The sequence below is a fragment of the Mus musculus genome, chromosome 8 (genome assembly GCF_000001635.26).
Source record: "Mus musculus strain C57BL/6J chromosome 8, GRCm38.p6 C57BL/6J".
Taxonomy (NCBI): Eukaryota; Metazoa; Chordata; class Mammalia; order Rodentia; family Muridae; genus Mus; species Mus musculus.
The window spans coordinates 56,097,526-56,119,967 of NC_000074.6; the positions used below are offsets into that span (position 1 = coordinate 56,097,526).

Sequence of the window (22,442 nt, forward strand, 5' to 3'; positions counted from 1 at the left end):
GGTCTTATCAAAATCTTATAAAAGAGTATGGTCTTATGAACTATTTTATAGGGATAAATACAATCTATCACTTGGGATCAGCAAGTGAGTACATGATTTCAGGACTAAATCCACAAATGAGTGATCAACTGGAACAGGGTTGAATGTGCTAGCAAAGTGATCAGTGCCTTCTAAGATTAGAAGTACATTATTCTTTCTCTCCCTCTGTCTCCTTTCCTCTTTCCCTCTTTCTCACTCTTTCCTGTTCTCTCCTCCTCTTATTCTTCTTTTATATTTTCACTCTCTGATTTCTGAAACTACATGGCTCAAAGTCATTTCATGGGTGGAATAGCTTGTAGCCTTTCTGCCTTTATTCTCTTTCTCCTAAAAATTGTGTTCCTTAGATCAAAATGTGCTCTGTGGCAGCATTGCTGTGACCCTGGGGATTTTCATTCCTTACTACTGACTTACTATGGTTACTTGGCAGTGTGGCTATAGAAAACATAGTTACATTGCATACACACACACACACACACACACACACACACACACACATGCACACAATCACAAAAACAAACTTACTGCCACCATACGTCATACCGTTTCCTGGAAGGCTGTGTGTTTGGCTCTTCAGTGATGCTTCTCTGAAACTATTACCTTCTACTGTTCAAAATATCATAACTTCTGAGCTAGTGGCGATTCTTGAATTTGTTTTAGAATAACAAGTAGAAAATACCTCTCTGTCTGTCACTCACTCCCTCTTCCAGGTACCTGAGAAACGGCAGGTTTTTTTTTTTTTTTTTTTTTTTTTTTTTTGCTTTCTTCTAAGATGAGGCTGACCCAGAATAGTTCTGGTTACTGAACTTTAACCAAAATGACCCATGCCCCCTCAAGCCTGTCCCATTAATCACCCAATTGACAACCACAGTGTCCTGCATTTCCTCTACCTCTGTGTCACAAGACAGAATTACCGTAACAGCACATTACATTTCAACAAAAGTAGACATGGCACATTTTATTTCAAGCCAGTGAGTCTTTGATGCTGTCTATTAATTATATAGTTTCATATGGGAAAATTTCATCAAGCCAACTTCCATTATATTATATTTTAAAGTAGAAAACAGAGAAATTTGTACTTAGGTAAACTCTCCAAAAATGACCTCTTCCCAAGACCAAGGTGACTTGGCTCAGTCTATATTGAAATTCATCAATAAATAATGACAAAATTTAATCATATATGTTTTTATCTTATTTGTTATATAAGTTTGCTTGATTTTCTAATTATAACATTAATCAATATAAGAGACACCCAGTATTTCTGAAATATAAACATAAGTCTACAGAATGTATAAACACTTAAAATGACTTTATTAATTCTTTGAGAGTGTTTGTTATACAGTATACTTTGATCCAGTTCACCGCCTCATTCATTGCTTTAACTACTACCACATCCATAGCCATCTCTCTATGCCATCCAACTTTGTACCAGCCTTTTCTCTATTTTTTCCTTTAACTTTTGAAATTATACTCTAATCCCATAATTTCCCCATGCCCCTTTTCTTCACAGGTCTCCATTCCCATTCCTTTCTCTAAACCCTCCCATACATCCTTTCTTGCTCTCTTTCAAAGTCTTTAACCCTCCACAAAAGACTATAGCCAACTAAAGAATGATTGAAGTAGAAGAAATAGTGTTCATGCCTATTTTTTCCTGACAATTCACTGAGTCCAATTTGGGCTGCCCACATACTCTTGGTTGTTGGACCATTTACTGGATGATGTCAACCTAGGAGTAACCATCAATTTATTGAAAATTGACTCTCTCTTCACCATAAATTGTCAATTATTCATAGTGCCACAGTTTGGGTGGTGGTTCATGAATCATACCCCTCCACACTAAATTGCTGAGTGGCTTGATTTTACACAAGCAACCACAGTTGTTATAGGTTCTTGGGTGCAGTGGTTCTATCATGTCCAGGAAACAGTATAATTCTGGTCCTTGAGCCTTTGGCTCTTAAAAATCTCTTGGGCTCCTTTTCTGCATTTGTCCCTCAGTCTTGGGATAGGGGAACTGGTAATATAGATGTGTCATTTATAGCTAAATGCTCCACTGACACTTTTCTGCTGTACATTGACCATAAACTTACTTTCTGAATGAACTTGAATGAACCATAAATTTATCTTTTTTGTTTTGTTTTGTTTTGTTTGTTTGTTTAAAACCAGGCTTAGAGGAACATGGCTCTTGATAGTTAACATAAGTTATAAAGCTGACAATACTTGCCTAAGATTAATATGAATTCATCAGACAATGATCTTCTAAATCATTGTGGGTAGATCAAAAACCTTGTTATATTTTATATAATCAGGAAGATTTTATTTTGAAGAATAAAATGTTTCTCTGATTTTAACAGTTTCGCTTCTCCTGATCTAAAGACATCTTGTCTTTCCTAACTAAATACATTAACATTGTCTCCATTCTCACAGGCAGGTAGAGAGAAAATGGTCTGTGCTTAAGATCAAAGCAAACAAACATCAATGACCTTTGACTTTTAACTTGTAGAAGAAGATTAAGGATGATAGTTTATGACAAAATGAACTCCACCTTACAATATTCTTGATAATTTGTAATGATGGCTTAATTAGTCTAAAAGGGAGGTAAATAAAGCACATTAATTGTATTGAAATCTTACCTTTGCAATTTGGTAGCTCTATGATTATAAACAGGTATATCACTAGGCCTCAATATCATTTTTAAATTGAGGAGCTTTGCCTCCGGTTCTGTAAAAGATAAAGGAAGGTAGTATAAGGAGCTATTCTGTTATGAACTTTAGAAAAACATTTCCTGAGAAAGTAGTTTATGCTGATATTGGAAGGACAAACAGGATTAACTCAAACTCCAGACAAACCTAAAGAGCAGATAAAAGCTGATAAGACAGAAAGGGGTTTGATGATTGCTTCAAGTCCCCAAAAATTCAAAGGAAAAAATGGAAGCTAGAACATAGTAAGTAAGCAAATGGCAAATGCCAGTAATCAACGCATCCTCAGAGGGGTCCCTACTGAGCATCGTTTCCTTTGCCTAGTCATGTTTCCATTATTCTGTATTTTCTCTTTAGGAGTTCTCTTGTTGTCTTAATTCTTCCATAGTTTTTTTTTTTCTTTTGAACCCCTTACTTAATAGCTGCAACATAGGCTTCATTAATCATCTCTATTTCTGTAACACACACACAAAATAGAACTTGGTTGACCCATGGATATTTAATAAATATTGCATGAAAATAGTAAAAACAAGAGATGTAAGATAGAGCCTAAAGACAAAGGATTTTATGTGCCCTCTGACAGGTTAGAGACTTTAAATTCCTTATGAGAAAATACTGAGCCTTACTTGAAGGCAGTGCAGTTAGATTAGCCCATAAATATATTCACTGAGAGACTAGAGACTTGACTTTGCACTTCTTGCTGCTCTGTCAGAGGACCCAGATTCATTACCCAGCACCCACATGGCATTGTACAATCAACTGCAACTCCGGTTCTGAGGAACCCTAAGCCCTTACAGACCTTTTCATCAGGAAAATGCAAGGCCTGTGGGATTCTTCCTTGAGGGCCATTAGTATCCTAGAGACTGGATGAAGCCAGTCAGCTAGAGACGATGGAAAATAGTAAAGGAATATGGTTTGGAACAGGTTAGAGATGGTTCTGAGACAGCACAGGCTGAGCTGGTTTACAGCAGATTGCGTTGGCATAGAAAATGGTAAAGGAGGAACAAGCCCAAAGATGTTAAAATAGAATCAGAGATCATATTACCCTGTATCCAAGTTGAATGGATGAATAGACTTATAGATACAAGGTAAGTAACTAGATAGATGACAGATAGATAGATAGATGGATAGATAGACAAATAGATAGACAGACAGATAGATAAGAGAGATTCCTACCTTTGTCAATTTTTTGTCAATTTTTTTAAGTGACTCAAGTGAATCATAGTAGTATGTGATATGAGCATAAAACAAACATTTGCTGTGAAGTTCAGTATTCAATATATCTACACTCTGACCTTCATTCCTACAAGCCACCTTTTACTAAAGAATTATTCTGTACAGAAAGCAGAGGTGGCCCAGTGTTTAAGGGCACAGTCTGCTCTTACAGAGGATGGGAGTTTGATTCCTCTAATACCTCAGACAGCTCACAGTCACATGTAACTCCAGGATAGGAGCAGCCAATGTCACTGACCACCTCACATACCTGTATACCCACACTTACAACCACACAGACACACACACATAGGGGAGAAAGACACACACACACACAGAGGTGGAGGGACTGAGAGAGAGAAAGAGACAGAGAGAGAGACATAAAAATAATAAAAATAAATATTAAAATATAAAAAGAATGATACCTTAGAAAAGGAATGACTTAAAGATGGGAAAAGAAAATGTACACAATAAACTTTAAGCCTCTCATGTCATTAGAAATGTAAGTAATAAAACAAAGATGGAAACTTGTCAAAAATGAAGGAATATTGTGAGTCTTAAAATGAAGCATAACATTAATGTACTACAATTAAGAAATTCCTCAGAGTATGAGTCTCACTAACATAAATAAATAAATAAATAAATAAATAAATAAATAAATAACAAATGTAGATAATAGGGTATTAACACAAAACGTAGATATGATGATATTAGATCGGGTCAAAGAAAATCATGAATGTTAAAATCTACCTTGTAAAAATTTAGAATAAATCTTGGAAGGTTGGTGCTAGGGATAAAACCCAGGGTTCTCTGTATACTGAATACATATCCTAAAACTGAGATAAATCAAAATAATTTCAGAACATTATACTCAGGAGGAAATTAGTACCTTTTAAAATGCAGAAAATTAGAAGACCTATCTATAACCAATTTATCAATATACATTCATCACTTTGAGATAACACATCACCATAATAACCCACAATGAATAGTAGATATGAAATGTTGGCAAGACATTACTAACAAAAAATAAATAAATAAATAAAAACAAGGAAAGTTTAAAGAAAGCACTCTGTAAAAATAGCAGGACTCGCCCGACACCCGCAAGGGCCCACACAGGATTCCCCACGGGATCCTAAGACCTCTGGTGAGTGGAACACAGCGCCTGCCCCAATCCAATCGCACGGAACCTGAGACTGCGGGAAATAGGGAAGCAGACTACCCAGGCCTGACCTGGGGCACAAGCTCCTTCTGCTCCACTCGAGCCCCAGGGTACCTTGCCAGCAGAGTCACCTGACACCCGCAAGGGCCCACACAGGCCCTTAGGATTCCACACTGGATCCTAAGACCACTAGTGAGTGGAACACAACTTCTGCCAGGAGTCTGGTTCGAACACCAGATATCTGGGTACCCTCCCTGCAAGAAGAGAGCTTGCCTGCAGAGAATACTCTGCCCACTGAAACTAAGGAGAGAGCTACCCTCCCAGGTCTGATTATAGAGGCTAACAGAGTCACCTGAAGAGCAAGCTCTTAACAGTGACAACTATAACAGCTAGCTTCAGAGATTACCAGATGGCGAAAGGCAAACGTAAGAATCCTATTATCAGAAATCAAGACCACTCACCATCTTCAGAACGTGGCACTCCCACCCCACCTAGTCCTGGGCACCCCAACACAACCGAAAATCTAGACCCAGATTTAAAAACATTTCTCATGATGATGATAGAGGACATCAAGAAGGACTTTCATAAGTCACTTAAAGAATTACAGGAGAGCACTGCTAAAGAGTTACAGGCCCTTAAAGAAAAGCAGGAAAACACAACCAAACAGGTAGAAGTCCTTAAAGAAAAACAGGAAAACACATCCAAACAGGTGATGGAAATGAACAAAACCATACTAGAACTAAAAGGGGAAGTAGACACAATAAAGAAAACCCAAAGCGAGGCAACGCTGGAGATAGAAACCCTAGGAAAGAGATCTGGAACCATAGATGCGAGCATCAGCAACAGAATACAAGAAATAGAAGAGAGAATCTCAGGTGCAGAAGATTCCATAGAGAACATCGACACAACAGTCAAAGAAAATACAAAATGCAAAAGGATCCTAACTCAAAACATCCAGGAAATCCAGGACACAATGAGAAGACCAAACCTATGGATAATAGGAATTGATGAGAATGAAGATTTTCAACTTAAAGGGCCAGCTAATATCTTCAACAAAATAATAGAAGAAAACTTCCCAAACATAAAGAAAGACATGCCCATGATCATACAAGAAGCCTACAGAACTCCAAATAGACTGGACCAGAAAAGAAATTCCTCCCGACACATAATAATCAGAACAACAAATGCAGTAAATAAAGATAGAATATTAAAAGCAGTAAGGGAGAAAGGTCAAGTAACATATAAAGGAAGGCCTATCAGAATTACACCAGACTTTTCACCAGAGACTATGAAAGCCAGAAGAGCCTGGACAGATGTTATACAGACACTAAGAGAACACAAATGCCAGCCCAGGCTTCTATACCCGGCCAAACTCTCAATTACCATAGATGGAGAAACCAAAGTATTCCACGACAAAACCAAATTCACACAATATCTTTCCACGAACCCAGCCCTTCAAAGGATAATAACAGAAAAGAAGCAATACAAGGACGGAAATCACGCCCTAGAAAAAGCAAGAAAGTAATCCTTCAACAAACCAAAAAGAAGACAGCCACAAGAACAGAATGCCAACCCTAACAACAAAAATAAAAAGAAGCAACAATTACTTTTCCTTAATATCTCTTAATATCAATGGACTCAATTCCCCAATAAAAAGACATAGACTAACAGACTGGCTACACAAACAGGACCCAACATTCTGCTGCTTACAGGAAACCCATCTCAGGGAAAAAGACAGACACTACCTCAGAGTGAAAGGCTGGAAAACAATTTTCCAAGCAAATGGTCTGAAGATACAAGCTGGAGTAGCCATTCTAATATCGGATAAAATCGACTTCCAACCCAAAGTTATCAAAAAAGACAAGGAGGGACACTTCATACTCATCAAAGGTAAAATCCTCCAAGAGGAAATCTCAATTCTGAATATCTATGCTCCAAATGCAAGGGCAGCCACATTCATTAAAGACACTTTAGTAAAGCTCAAAGCACACATTGCACCTCACACAATAATAGTGAGAGACTTCAACACACCACTTATATCAATGGACAGATCGTGGAAACAGAAACTAAACAGGGACAAAGTGAAACTAACAGAAGTTATGAAACAAATGGACCTGACAGATATCTACAGAACATTTTATCCTAAAACAAAAGGATATACCTTCTTCTCAGCACCTCATGGGACCTTCTCCAAAATTGATCATATAATTGGTCACAAAACAGGCCTCAACAGATACAAAAATATTGAAATTGTCCCATGTATCCTATCAGACCACCGTGGCCTAAGACTGATCTTCAATAACAACATAAATAATGGAAAGCCAACATTCACGTGGAAACTGAACAACACTCTTCTCAATGATACATTGGTCAAGGAAGGAATAAAGAAAGAAATTAAAGACTTTTTAGAGTTTAATGAAAATGAAGCCACAACGTACCCAAACCTTTGGGACACAATGAAAGCATTTCTAAGAGGGAAACTCATAGCTCTGAGTGCCTCCAAGAAGAAACGGGAGAGAGCACATACTAGCAGCTTGACAACACATCTAAAAGCTCTAGAAAAAAAGGAAGCAAATTCACCCAAGAGGAGTAGACGGCAGGAAATAATCAAACTCAGGGGTGAAATCAACCAAGTGGAAACAAGAAGAACTACTCAAAGAATTAACCAAACGAGGAGTTGGTTCTTTGAGAAACTCAACAAAATAGGTAAACCCTTAGCTAGACTCACTAGAGGGCACAGGGACAAAATCCTAATTAACAAAATCAGAAATGAAAAGGGAGACATAACAACAGATCCTGAAGAAATCCAAAACACCATCAGATCCTTCTACAAAAGGCTATACTCAACAAAACTGGAAAACCTGGACAAAATGGACAAATTTCTGGACAGACACCAGGTACCAAAGTTGAATCAGGATCAAGTTGACCTTCTAAAAGTCCCATATCCCCTAAAGAAATAGAAGCAGTTATTAATAGTCTCCCAGCCAAAAAAAGCCCAGGACCAGATGGGTTTAATGCAGAGTTTTATCAGACCTTCAAAGAAGATCTAATTCCAGTTCTGCACACACTTTTTCACAAGATAGAAGTAGAAGGTACTCTACCCAACTCATTTTATGAAGCCACTATTACTCTGATACCTAAACCACAGAAAGATCCAACAAAGATAGAGAACTTCAGACCAATTTCTCTTATGAATATCGATGCAAAACTCCTTAATAAAATTCTCACTAACCGAATCCAAGAACACATTAAAGCAATCATCCATCCTGACCAAGTAGGTTTTATTCCAGGGATGCAGGGGTGGTTTAATAAACGAAAATCCATCAATGTAATCCATTATATAAACAAACTCAAAGACAAAAACCACATGATCATCTCGTTAGATGCAGAAAAAGCATTTGACAAGATCCAACACCCATTCATGATCAAAGTCTTGGAAAGATCAGGAATTCAAGGCCCATACCTAAACATGATAAAAGCAATCTACAGCAAACCAGTAGCCAACATCAAAGTAAATGGAGAGAAGCTGGAAGCAATCCCACTAAGATCAGGGACTAGACAAGGCTGCCCACTTTCTCCCTACCTTTTCAACATAGTACTTGAAGTATTAGCCAGAGCAATTCGACAACAAAAGGAGATCAAGAGGATACAAAATGGAAAAGATGAAGTCAAAATATCACTTTTTGCAGATGATATGATAGTATATATAAGTGACCCTAAAAATTCCATCAGAGAACTCCTAAACCTGATAAACAGCTTCGGTGAAGGAGCTGGATATAAAATTAACTCAAACAAGTCAATGGCGTTTCTCTACACAAAGAATAAAGAGGCTGAGAAAGAAATTAGGGAAACAACACCCTTCTCAATAGTCACAAATAATATAAAATATCTCGGCGTGACTCTAACTAAGGAAGTGAAAGATCTGTATGATAAAAACTTCAAGTCTCTGAAGAAAGAAATTAAAGAAGTTCTCAGAAGATGGAAAGATCTCCCATGCTCATGGATTGGCAGGATCAACATTGTAAAAATGGCTATCTTGCCAAAAGCAATCTACAGATTCAATGCAATCCCCATCAAAATTCCAACTCAATTATTCAACGAATTAGAAGGAGCAATTTGCAAATTCATCTGGAATAACAAAAAACCTAGGATAGCAAAAACTCTTCTCAAGGATAAAAGAACCTCTGGTGGAATCACCATGCCTGACCTAAAGCTTTACTACAGAGCAATTGTGATAAAAACTGCATGGTACTGGTATAGAGACAGACAAGTAGACCAATGGAACAGAGTTGAAGACCCAGAAATGAACCCACACACCTATGGTCACTTGATCTTTGACAAGGGAGCTAAAACCATCCAGTGGAAGAAAGACAGCATTTTCAACAATTGGTGCTGGCACAACTGGTTGTTATCATGTAGAAGAATACGAATCGATCCATACTTATCTCCTTGTACTAAGGTCAAATCTAAGTGGATCAAGGAACTTCATATAAAACCAGAGACACTGAAACTTATAGAGGAGAAAGTGGGGAAAAGCCTTGAAGATTTGGGCACAGGGGAAAAATTCCTGAACAGAACAGCAATGGCTTGTGCTGTAAGATCGAGAATTGACAAATGGGACCTAATGAAACTCCAAAGTTTCTGCAAGGCAAAAGACACTGTCAATAAGACAAAAAGACGACCAACAGATTGGGAAAGGATCTTTACCTATCCTAAATCAGATAGGGGACTAATATCCAACATATATAAAGAACTCAAGAAGGTGGACTTCAGAAAATCAAATAACCCCATTAAAAAATGGGGCTCAGAACTGAACAAAGAATTCTCACCTGAGGAATACCGAATGGCAGAGAAGCACCTGAAAAAATGTTCAACATCCTTAATCATCAGGGAAATGCAAATCAAAACAACCCTGAGATTCCACCTCACACCAGTCAGAATGGCTAAGATCAAAAATTCAGGTGACAGCAGATGCTGGCGTGGATGTGGAGAAAGAGGAACACTCCTCCATTGTTGGTGCGATTGCAGGCTTGTACAACCACTCTGGAAATCAGTCTGGCGGTTCCTCAGAAAATTGGACATAGTACTACCGGAGGATCCAGCAATACCTCTCCTGGGCATATATCCAGAAGATGCCCCAACTGGTAAGAAGGACACATGCTCCACTATGTTCATAGCAGCCTTATTTATAATAGCCAAAGCTGGAAAGAACCTAGATGCCTCTCAACAGAGGAATGGATACAGAAAATGTGGTACATCTACACAATGGAGTACTACTGAGCTATTAAAAAGAATGAATTTATGAAATTCCTAGCCAAATGGATGGACCTGGAGGGCATCATCCTGAGTGAGGTAACACATTCACAAAGGAACTCACACAATATGTACTCACTGATAAGTGGATATTAGCCCAAAACCTAGGATACCCAAGATATAAGATACAATTTGCTAAACACATGAAACTCAAGAAAAATGAAGACTGAAGTGTGGACACTATGCCCCTCCTTAGAAGTGGGAACAAAACACCCATGGAAGGAGTTACAGAGACAAAGTTTGGAGCTGAGATGAAAGGATGGACCATGTAGAGACTGCCATATCCAGGGATCCACCCCATAATCAGCATCCAAACGCTGACACCATTGCATACACTAGCAAGATTTTATCGAAAGGACCCAGATATAGCTGTCTCTTGTGAGACTATGCCGGGGCCTAGCAAACACAGAATTGGATGCTCACAGTCAGCTAATGGATGGATCACAGGGCTCCCAATGGAGGAGCTAGAGAAAGTACCCAAGGAGCTAAAGGGATCTGCAACCCTATAGGTGGAACAACATTATGAACTAACCAGTACCCCGAAGCTCTTGACTCTAGCTGCATATGTATCAAAAGATGGCCTAGGCGGCCATCACTGGAAAGAGAGGCCCATTGGACACGCAAACTTTATATGCCCCAGTACAGGGGAACGCCAGGGCCAAAAAGGGGAAGTGGGTTGGTAGGGGATTGCGGGTGGGTGGGTATGGGGGACTTTTGGTATAGCATTGGAAATGTAAATGAGCTAAATACCTAATAAAAAATAAAAAAAATAGCAAACCTTGACTCATTAAAGCAATTGGTGTCACCAAAAACAGGAAATATTGAGCAAATGTTCCAGAATGAATGTTAATGAGATCTGAAGCTAAAGGGCAACAAGTTTATAAATCTTGGGTTGGAAGAAAAATGCATATTTTAAAATTTAAGATGTGATTATTAAGACAATTCATAGAATGTGTTGGGGTATTAGGACTAGACAGAGATTGCCTTAAATATCTAATTGTTAATAGTGTTGAGTTATAGCCATTGGTTTTCATCCCAGTAGTGAGGAAACACAGACATAATTTGAACCCTATGTATGTATATATGTATGCGGGTATATATACAGATATGTACATTCTTTTATATGCCATACATATATATGTGTCTGTATACATACATATTTATAGTTGTATATATATATACATATATATGTATATATGCATATATATATCTTGTTAAATGAGTCAGATTGTCCACTTAGGAATTAGGGGATTCTATTTACTATATCTTGATGCTTGTAAACTATTAGAAATAGAGAACAAATAAAATTATCTTAGCTGAATTAATTGGTTATAAAATAAAATCATTGCAAAGTAAAATGATATACTGAAAATATAGTAAATACTTTAAACTTATACTCACACATGCACACACTCACGGAATATATATATATATACTTCAAGTATTAATAATGTTTCAGAATTGGGGTACCTGGTCTTACATTAGGTTCTTTGATCCATTTCCAGTTGTGTTTATTCAGGGTGATAAATAGGATCTACCTTTATTATTTTACATGCTGATATTAAAATTGAACACCACCATTTGTTGGAGATGATGACTTAACTCCAGCATGTACTTTTAGCTTCTTTGTAAAAATCAGGTGTCCTGAAATCTGAAATCTAAAGGAGGGATACCTCCCGCAGTATTTTGATATTTTTCAGGATTATTTTAGCTCTACTTGTTTTTGTCTCTTCCTTTGTTTATTTGTATATGAAGTTTAAGGTTTTGATGTTGTAAATTGCTGTAGAGAATTGTTTTGGAATTTTGATGGGGATTGTGTTGAATCTGCAGGTTGCGCTTGGTAGGAAGGGCATTTTTACAATATTAAACTACTGATCTATGAACATGGGAAACATTTCCATATCTGATGCCTTCTATATCTTTTTTTCTTTAATGTCTTAAAGTTTTTATTATACAAGTCATTCACTTGCTTGGTTTGAGTTACCCCACGATCGTTATTGAGGTTATTGCAAAAAGTATTCTTCCCTGACTTCTTTCTCATTCTGTTTATCATTATTTGGGAAAGTTGCTATTTTTGCATGTTAATTTGATATCTTGATACTTTGCTGAAGCTATCAGCTGTAGGTGTTTTTCTGCTAGAGTTTTTAGAGCCCTTTATTCATAAAACCAAATTGTCTACAAATAAAAATAACGACCCCTTTGTTATTTGTGTCCCCTTAATAAAGTTTCAGATATAGAATATTTCATCTTTCCTTTTTTCTTGTATTTGAATTAATGCCTAACTTGAAAATGATAACAAAATATATTCAATTTCTACAACTATGACTAATCTATAAGTTTGTAAAAAATCTTACCTTGGAAATTCTTAGTAAATCCATTTTTCATTTATTTTCTTCTAACTGATCTATACTTTATATTGAGAATCAGAAAATGCCAATGTTGTTTTTAAAGGCAGTAACTATGAAAGCCAATTTTATTGCTCTTTGTCCCTCTCCTGACCAGGTGTCATACGTCAAGGCTATTGACATTTGGATGGCGGTGTGCCTCCTTTTTGTGTTCTCAGCACTTCTGGAGTATGCAGCCGTGAATTTTGTCTCAAGGCAACACAAGGAGCTGTTGAGGTTTCGGCGAAAGAGAAAGAATAAGGTATGTGATCATTTTATTGGGTTTCAGTGGGATATCAGTTTGCAGCGCAAAATGATTTGTTCTGCTTAATGCAAATGTACATACAGGAGGGAAATTTGGACCAGGGACTAAATGAAGTAATAACCTCTCATTTTAGTTCAGTCAAAAAAATATTAGGATGAGTTCAGGGAGAAATTATGGTACTATGTTATACTTAAGGAGCATATATGATAACATGATCTGCTTTGTTTGTTATTGTATTTCCACGAACAACACTGTTTATGCTTCAGTTGATAAATATTCCATCTCCTACTTGCCATGCTAGAGTATTCCTGATAGTATTACTTAATACAGACATCAAACTTAATTATGAAAATTGTTCCTTTTTCCAAGCTAATTAGTTTCCATAAAGTGTCATGGACGTACTTGTATGATGATGAGGTCATGCGAATAAATCTCCTTTTTATGCACATGTTTATATTTAATTTTTTTGTTATGAAACTCTGTGGTAAACACAATCAAGTGCTAATGCTGCCTTGCTCAGATCTGATCAAAGATGGACCCAGATAAAAGTTCACTTGGAGTCTCATTAGGAGGTGTTAGAAAGTTGTGGAAGTAACATGCTAGCAGAATTTCATAGTGCAGAATGTTTGTTTCTCTCTATTGAATCCTCTTCAGGCATCTTCCTTTATGGACACAGGATTTCAAGTAACATTCTTTACTTTATAATAACAGAGAATTCCTCTCAGCAGTAAGTCCATGGTTTACTTTTTCCAATGCAAATGTGCCAACTGACAACTTAAAATCATTTGTTCAACACAACACTGTCAGAGTCATATAAAAGTATTGCCATAGTCCTATATACTGAGATATTTAAACAAAATGTAAATCTTAAGGACAATGGTCTGGGTTATACGTTGTGACATTTAACGATTTTTAAAGTTATTTGTAAGTTATCTAATACTTATATTTATGAAGTATTTGAAAGCAACAGACTTTGACCTATCAGCTAAAGTCCAGTTAGTATTAATTGAATTCTAAGGCAACTGACTTCCAAAACTTATCACAGACCCAATAAACATCTGCAAGTGGCTCCAGGAAAGGAGCATTAGCACTGAGATAATATTATATTGGACATAAAGCAATATTCCATTTTCCATTTGTTAAATTGGCATGAAAAGCCTAATTATTCATATGTTGAAACATACTGTGATAAGGAGATACTCTCATATTGCCCTTCACCTTCCCCTGGACTTTGGTCACTTAAGTTTGAGTCCTCCTCTTCCTCTTTTTCTCCCTGGTCCTCCACCGCTTTTCCCTTCTGCATCCCATTCCTCCTCTTCTTCCTGTCTGTCTCCTCCCCTCCTCTTCCTTTACCACCTCTTTCCCCTCTCCCCCTCTTCCTCTTTTTTCTCCCAAGTTCCTCTCTCCTTCCCTGCCTTTCTCCTCACCACATCTGAAGCGATGGACTTCTGTTGCCTTTTCTCTGCTGGTTCTTAGACTGTCCTGAAACACTGTTAGAGAACCAAGCCTTAACAGGGCTGATACACTTGTCTTTTCTTCCTGTTAGTGACTGAGCCAATTTTCCTGAGCATTGTTTTGTTAAAACTGGGCAATACTGTTGTCATTATGACTATTTCATTTTACACTTTTCTGTTCCCTTTCTTACTTATCTATTATAGCATGCTTCAACTGCACACTACCTAGACTAGAAGTAAGAACTATCCTGCATTTGCTGTCTAATAGAAAAAGGCTGCTAGCTCATACACACTTAACACTAAACTTCACTAACTAATAAAATAGCCCACAGATTTAGTATTAAATTTTGACTCCTCATTTCAATATTGTTTTTTGTCTGGGATAACTCTTTACTCAATTTTACCAGTTGTAGGTGTAAGATAAAATATTTGATGTATTTAATGTCTGTTGCTCCTTGACTCATAGCAAAGGTGCAAAGATTAATATTTTCAGTGACTGGTATTCCGGGGAAAGTTTGATATAATAATGGTTTATCATTCGCTCATCATGATTTGATATATTCAGGAAGCATATGTGATTAAGGGTTATTAATATTTAACACAGAACAAAGCCACTTATTATGATTCAATACTTTTGGATGGATACTTGCATCTGTGAACATCAACTAATTGATACATATGTATGTTACAATGGTGTATGTGATTAAAATCAACTGTGTAATTATGCGTGACTTCATTCTCTGGTTTCTCAATCCCTCTTGGTCCACTTTACCTTCCCACAGACGGAAGCTTTTGCACTGGAGAAGTTTTACCGTTTCTCAGACACGGTAAATGACTTTTTAAACTCTAAGTAGAGGAATGTGATCATCTATACAAAGCAGACAGCATATTCTGCTCCGAGGCAGTGTTTGGTGGGGAAACACAGCCACTTACAGACATAAAGCTAAGCAAACAGCATTTCCCTTCAACTTTTCTAAGAGCAGTACTATTGTCTTTCCTTGCTCAACAAAAGGCTAGGTTATGGTGCATTTATTTTCAATGAGTTATTTAACTACTCAAAGTGATTTTAAGCATATATTCAAAAGAAACGAGATCTGGATATGGTGAACACATCTTCAATCCTAGCACTAGGAAGGCACAGGCATGCAGATCTCTGTGAGTTTTAACCAGACTAATCTACACAGCAAGTTCCAGTCCAGCCAGAGCTACATGGTGAGACCAGACTCTGTCTCAAAATTAATTAATTAGTTAATTAATTAATCAGTAATACAAAAATAAACACTGAAGCAGTAAATAAGTAAAGAAGTAAACAGGAAATTTACTTATTACACAACTCTAAAAACTGTACAAACAACCTAGAAATGAGTTTCAAAATGCTTTGTCCAGTCTGAGTATTTTAGAAACTATTCACTATGATTATGAATAGGAAATCAACAATTTTGTTTTAGTAAGAGTATCTTTTTTAAATTTATAAATATAAACATATAAAGATATCATAAAAATATATGTCCAAGCATAATATGTAAACTTCTAGGAAGGAAATCTAGAATATTGGTCCATAGGTGATTTCTAAATGTACCAAAGCCAAGATCTTAGTCCGTGAAATTACAATACAAATAGTCTAGTTTGCTAAACTGAAAGTTTAGGGGTAAATTATATTTTTAAAGTAGCTTACAAGATAATTTCGCTGGGCATACCAGTTAAGAATCTAGCAAATGGAATAATATTAAATGAACACTTTTGCCATCTCAACTTTCGCATATACTATCTTTACCCAGTATTACTTTAAAGTACTCCCCTGGCTAGCTTTATGTCAGCTTGACACAAGCTTGAGTGATCTGAAAGTGGGTAACCTCAACTGAGAAATGCCTCCGTAAGACCCTGCTGTAGGGCATTTTTCTAACTAGTGATTGACAGTGGAGGGCCTAAGCCATTTTGAGTGGTGTCATCCCTGGGCTGGGGGTACAGGTTCTATAAAAACAAACAAATAAAACAAAAACACCAAATAAACAAACAAACAAAAAAAACAGGCTGAGCAGTCCATGAGAGCAAGTCAATAAGCAGCACCTATAGTCTATATCTGCATCAGTTCCTGCTTCCAGGTTCCTGCCCTGCTTGAATTCCAGTCCTGACTTTCTTGAGTGATGAACTAGGATGTGGAAGTGCAAACCAAATAATCTCTTGTCTCCCTGCCTTGCTTTGGTCATGATATTTTATCAACAGAAATAGAAACCCTAACTAAGACAAGTACTTACAGAGTTCTCCTAGAATTTACAATCACTTCACTAGTTTATCTTGTAGTCTAAATTATATTTTACTTCCTAGTTCCAATATTTCTTGTTTTTAATCTGTGAAAAATGTCATAGGATTTATTGACTGTAACTATTCTATTAGAGACTTTTTAATTTCTTGAAATCTGAATAACCTAATATGTTGATTTAAATACAGAATCATATATATATAATAAATACTATAAGCATATGTAAAATTTAATAGCCATCTAAGCTTACCGAATCCTTTATCCTCTTAAATTATATATTCTATTTCGAACTGCTCCAAATAATCTAAGACTTATAATCCACATAATCAAAATAAGACCAGATTAATACAGAGTCTCTATTTTTCTAAGCACCAGATTACATGATTTTTCCCTCCATATGCTAATTTGGAAGGATAACCAAAGTAAACAAAATTGCCTCCTTTAGAAAGTTTGTCACAAGAAGAGATCTTATAGTAGTGCAGAAGGAATACCTAGAAATGTTTTTATAGTTTAGTTTAGGATTAACTTGAATTTTATATGTAATCTTTGGAATCTTGCTTCTTTTCTATTAGAGGCACAAAAGAATACTTTGTCTATCTGGAGGAATGTGATTGCTCTTATATCCAAATTTCCCCACCTCACACTGTCGTTACCTGCTATGTGCTGACTCCCACTGCGCCATGCCATAGATGCTGTCTCCAGTGCTGAATGTGTGTGGGTGTATGCATGATGTGAACAAAAATTGGTTAGGGTTTTAGGGTTTTATATTCTCAAGTATGGAAAGATCCAAAGACACTGTAGTATTTCCAAACATGGGCTAATCTGTTGAGAGCTTGGAGTGACATGGGACCGCTTCAGTGCATTTCATGTAGCTTCCTACCCATTACAATAATGATACAATGCTTTGCTAAGAGAAAATTCATGTGCATAATATTCTAGAACTTCAGTCTTCCTATTATCTACATATGCAAATTAATAGCGAATAAACTAGTATTATACTTAAGAAGTTATGACTAAAGTTTGTGTCGGGCTAGGCCAAAAGTTGTCTCTCTAAAACAGATACAATTGACTGCATTTTGAAATTTTGTTTAATAACATAAATTACTTTTAATATAAATCTATATGTTGTCTTACTTTAAAATAGCACAGTAAAACTTTTAAGACTAATGTGTAAGTTATTTTTCTGTCTTGTGTTTTGTCAGTTCTACAGTCTTAAGGCAAATACAAACTTTATGTGTAATGTGTTGTTTGAAAAGTAAGTCTCATGACTGATGCTATATGTTACCTGCATACATAAAGTCATTTAACACGTTCCATTATAGATCTATTTATTCTAGACTTAACACATTTTTATATAGATATGACATATAATTTTATATATACCTTTAAAAAGTAGTTTCTCAATCATTCAAATTGAGAGGAATTTTCCCCCCAAAAAAACCCCCTTAGATGAGGCATTAAATTTTATCTTCTCAAGTAAAACAAAATTATGAAATTTTGATTATTTCTGAAAATAGCTATTTAGAATTTATGTTAAGTAAACTACTCCTTTGAGGTATATACTGTTTAAATACCTACTCATGAAAATCATATTCAATAAAGTAATGTAGGGCTAGCAAGATGGTTTTGTAGGGAAGAGTACTTGGTATAGAAATGGATGATGACCTGACCTGAGTTCTATTCTCACAACCAAAATGAGAAAGAGAACTGAATCTCCCAGGTTGTTCTATAACCTCCACCCTTTTACTATTCTATGCCTACACACACACAAAGAGAGAGAGAGAGAGAGAGAGAGAGAGAGAGAGAGAGAGAGATACAGAAAGAGAATTAGTAGGTATATTTAAAATAATTGAAAGTAAAAAAACCAAAGTGACATAATTTCTTTTTATTTGAAATAAAAACTCATCATAATTGCCTCTATCTCAAAGTTTACTAAAATAAGCATGCCGTTTTCCCACATACCATCTATTCTAATCTCATAACTTTTGATAAATAATTAGTATTCATTGTTAGAATTCAATACATTACACCAGAATTAGGAATATAGTCAAACAAACTGACCTCTTCTTTCCCTGGAACTATCTATATTCTATTTTCATAATTCACCTAGGTCCTAAACATCAATCTTTAAAAAAATCTTAAAATTCACCACTTTCTTTGACTCCTAATTACTTTGGAACCAATGAACCATACATCAAGAATGTACTCAGTTCTGAGGCTAAGTCAGACGACACCTGTAATAAATGCAGAATTCTCCTTCAACTAGTGTTCAAAGGAATTCATATTGATGTTTGAATGTCAACTGCAGAATAGTTTTATTGACTATATCTGTACTTTCTTGAGATTTATTGTTGAAATGACAAAGAAACATGTGCAAGCACACTAAAAAATTTGCTTTTAGAATGATTTTAAAAGTATATATTGCCTTCTTTCCTCTGATCTCTTATTTCCCTAAATGATAACTTCCCCCAGCAAAGGAACCAATTATTGTAGTTACTAGCAACTTTTTAAATCCACACATTTCAAAATCAACTACATGGAAATCAAACCAATTGCCTTTCTCTGTTAATTATGCATTTGACAGTAAATTTGTAAAACTTATTTAAACAATAGATCTTATCTATTTCTTAACTGTATAAAGAGTGTTTGAAAGGCATCTAATAAGAGAAACATCCAGGTGACAATTATATAGGTAATGTCGCTATATCTGACTGTACATCACAATATCTTCCTATAATTGACAATATCAATGCACCCTGGTGCCTGGGTGCTTGATGCTTTACAGTCATTCAGTGGCAATTTTTCTGCTTTTGGCATTTCCATATTCTAAATTTATATTTTTATCATTTTAAAACCTACAATGAGATAAAAAAGTTCATTCTGGTTGTTATGAGATCACACGTATGATAATATGTTGTTGTGATGGCAGAGACGAGGCAATTTTGCTGAATGGCCACATCTAGGCTACAATGTACAGTCTGTCTCTGCCATTTCAATCTACAATAGACAGTTATTTGAGTTGTCCTTCAATTTAAGGCTCGAAATAAAATGTAAGGCTATTTAAATTGTCAGTGTTTGATGCATAATTACTAAAACATTTTTTTCTCTGTTCTTAATTTTAAAAGTTTTAAAGTAGAGAGGCCCATTGGACAGGCAAACTTTATATGCCCCAGAACAGGGGAACGCCAGGGCCAAAAAATGGGAACGGGTGCGTAGGGGAGTAGGGGGGGGGGGAGGGAGTGGGGGACTTTTGGGATAGCATTGGAAATGTAATTGAGGAAAATACGTAATAAAAAAAAAAGAAAGTCAAAAAAAGTTTTAAAGTCTTCTTATGAAAATAAGTTATAACTAACATATAACTTATATAAGTTATTCATATAAGTTATATAGTTACTTATAGTAACTAAGTGTCATTTTAAAAATTTTCATTGCCTTACTTTCAAACTCACTTAAAGAATAATAAAAAGGTTTGTATCTGGGTAAATATAAATAAAGTTTTTATTTTACTTTTTGATCAGTGATTTTCTCTAAGCTTATTTTTAGCCCATTTGATTTACTCTTCATTCTCTAAAATCTCTGTATTTTTAAGTTATAACATGTCTTAATTTTAGGATAACTAAATATTAACTAATATACACAGAGCCTTTCAGCCTAATACTAATATGATTTTTGTTTTTGTGACATGCGTTTCATTAGAATATTTGTTAAAGATATCTAAAAATGAATTATATTCAATAAAATATTCAGGGGGTGGTTAGAATAAGAAATATCAATAACAAGCAAAACATTCATAAACATAGATAATTTATGTCTCAGTTATTCAAAACTAAAAAGAATTTCATAATAAAATAATGTATCATATCATATTCTAAATCAATAACCTAATAATAATAGCCTTCTAAGGCAGATTCACCACTGTTTTATTACTTAAGATCAGCTTTTCAGAGAAATTGCAAGTCACTTCAATAATTCACTTGACTTTTATGGTACTAGAAAAATAGTAGGAAACCCCTTGGGAGGATATCTGCTAAGATATGACTTCTCACTAGTGAAATAAGTAATTTTTCCTATCTCAGAGGGACATAGTCATGAGATTTAAAGGACATTTGACAAATCAGGAGGAGATTCAACTTGGGGTTCACTGGCAGATAAACTGCCTTTATATGAATTTGATTCATATTACCCAAGTTACTTCCTTGCATATTTCTGAATAAACAATTTCCCTCATCTTATAAGCAACTATTGGTTAAAATTTCCTTTTAAAGTGACCTATGACACACACACACACACACACACACACACACACACACGCACACACACACACACTCATCAGAATAAAATATGGACCAATACCCTGCAATAGCTTCAGCCTTGATGGCTATTTTTATGAAAATTCTTGAGAATTCTCGTAGCGATTACTTAAACACATGATCCTTGATATCAGCACTGAGAGCTGTATTTATTTCCCTACATTCTAGCAGTCACTTTTAAATTCTACTATTGATCTTTTTCTACAATGCAGTCTTTAGTAGTAGATAATTCCATAATTAGTGAATTTTAAGACTGTGCACCTCGGATCTCACAGTTTGCCTATGTTTGCATTTCAGACGCATTTTATATTTTATAGAGTACAGGGGCCAATAAAAGTCCAAAATAAACACAACAGAGTTCAGTAGTATGAGCTGTTAGTTTTCTTATATTTGAGTGCAGAAGTGATGGCAATTTTTCCTTCAATTCTTATTAATTAAATCTGTTGGCCTTGGCCTCCATGAGCCCTAGATGAAAACCAATGAAGCTAAACTCGAATTTTACCAGGATTGATTGATCTCTATTACCCAGTCATGTGTGCTACTAAAGCTTCCAAGTCTGTCTGAATTTTTCCTTGACCAGAAGGGATGACATTTATCATTAACTGATTAACTTTAACTGTGACCCCTATGAAATGTTCATCAGCTTTCTACAATGGGTTGGGGACTGCAGGTTCTATAAGAAGAAAGAAGACAGTAACTCTATCTCCCCTACATGAGTTTATACTGATCTATTTTTAGATTGAGATTTAAAAGAAAAATATCAGAAACATCAGCCAAATCTTATCTACCTCCTTTATCATGATTAAAATCTCAAGAAGTTTCACTATATGCAGATTATGAAGATTGGTGGAGAAATTCTTTACTGAATGCAAAGAGCAGCCAGCCTCCCAAGTTTATTTAATATTTTCAAAGGCCAAACAGACTGCTTTAAGAGTACCCCCAGAGCTCGTGTCTCCAGCTGCATATGTATCAGAAGATGGCCTAGTCGGCCATCACTGGGAAGAGAGGCCCCTTGGTCTTGCAAACTTTATATGCCTCAGTACAGGGGAATGCCAGGGCAAAGAAGTAGGAGTGGGTGGGTAGGGGAGTGGGGGGAGGGTAAGGGGGACTTTTGGGATAGCATTTGAAATGTAAATGAAGAAAATACCTAATTAAAAATAAATAAATAAATAAAAATGCTGACAAAAAAATCATTGTTTTTAATAGCTAAGTAGTACTCAAAAAAAAAGAGAGAGAGAGTAAAAATGATTAGAACTAGCATCCCTGCCTCCACTCACTTCATCAGAGCTGTGAATTCCAAGTATCACATTTTTTTAAGCCTATATTGTTTGAATTCACTTCAAATAAAGA

The 22,442-nt window shown here is 35.8% G+C and overlaps 1 protein-coding gene across 2 annotated transcripts in view; it reads left to right on the forward strand.

The window, feature by feature from the left end:
- Glra3 (glycine receptor, alpha 3 subunit) overlaps positions 1-22,442 on the forward strand; it is a 189,653-nt gene that overhangs the window by 157,108 nt on the left and 10,103 nt on the right. Inside the window, exons 8-9 of one of the 2 annotated variants that reach the window (NM_080438.3) lie at positions 12,922-13,065; positions 15,305-15,349. In NM_080438.3, the coding sequence (NP_536686.3) occupies positions 12,922-13,065; positions 15,305-15,349 (189 nt within the window). The remainder of the gene's footprint in view (positions 1-12,921; positions 13,066-15,304; positions 15,350-22,442) is intronic. The other variant, NM_001368774.1, reaches the window with a different exon arrangement.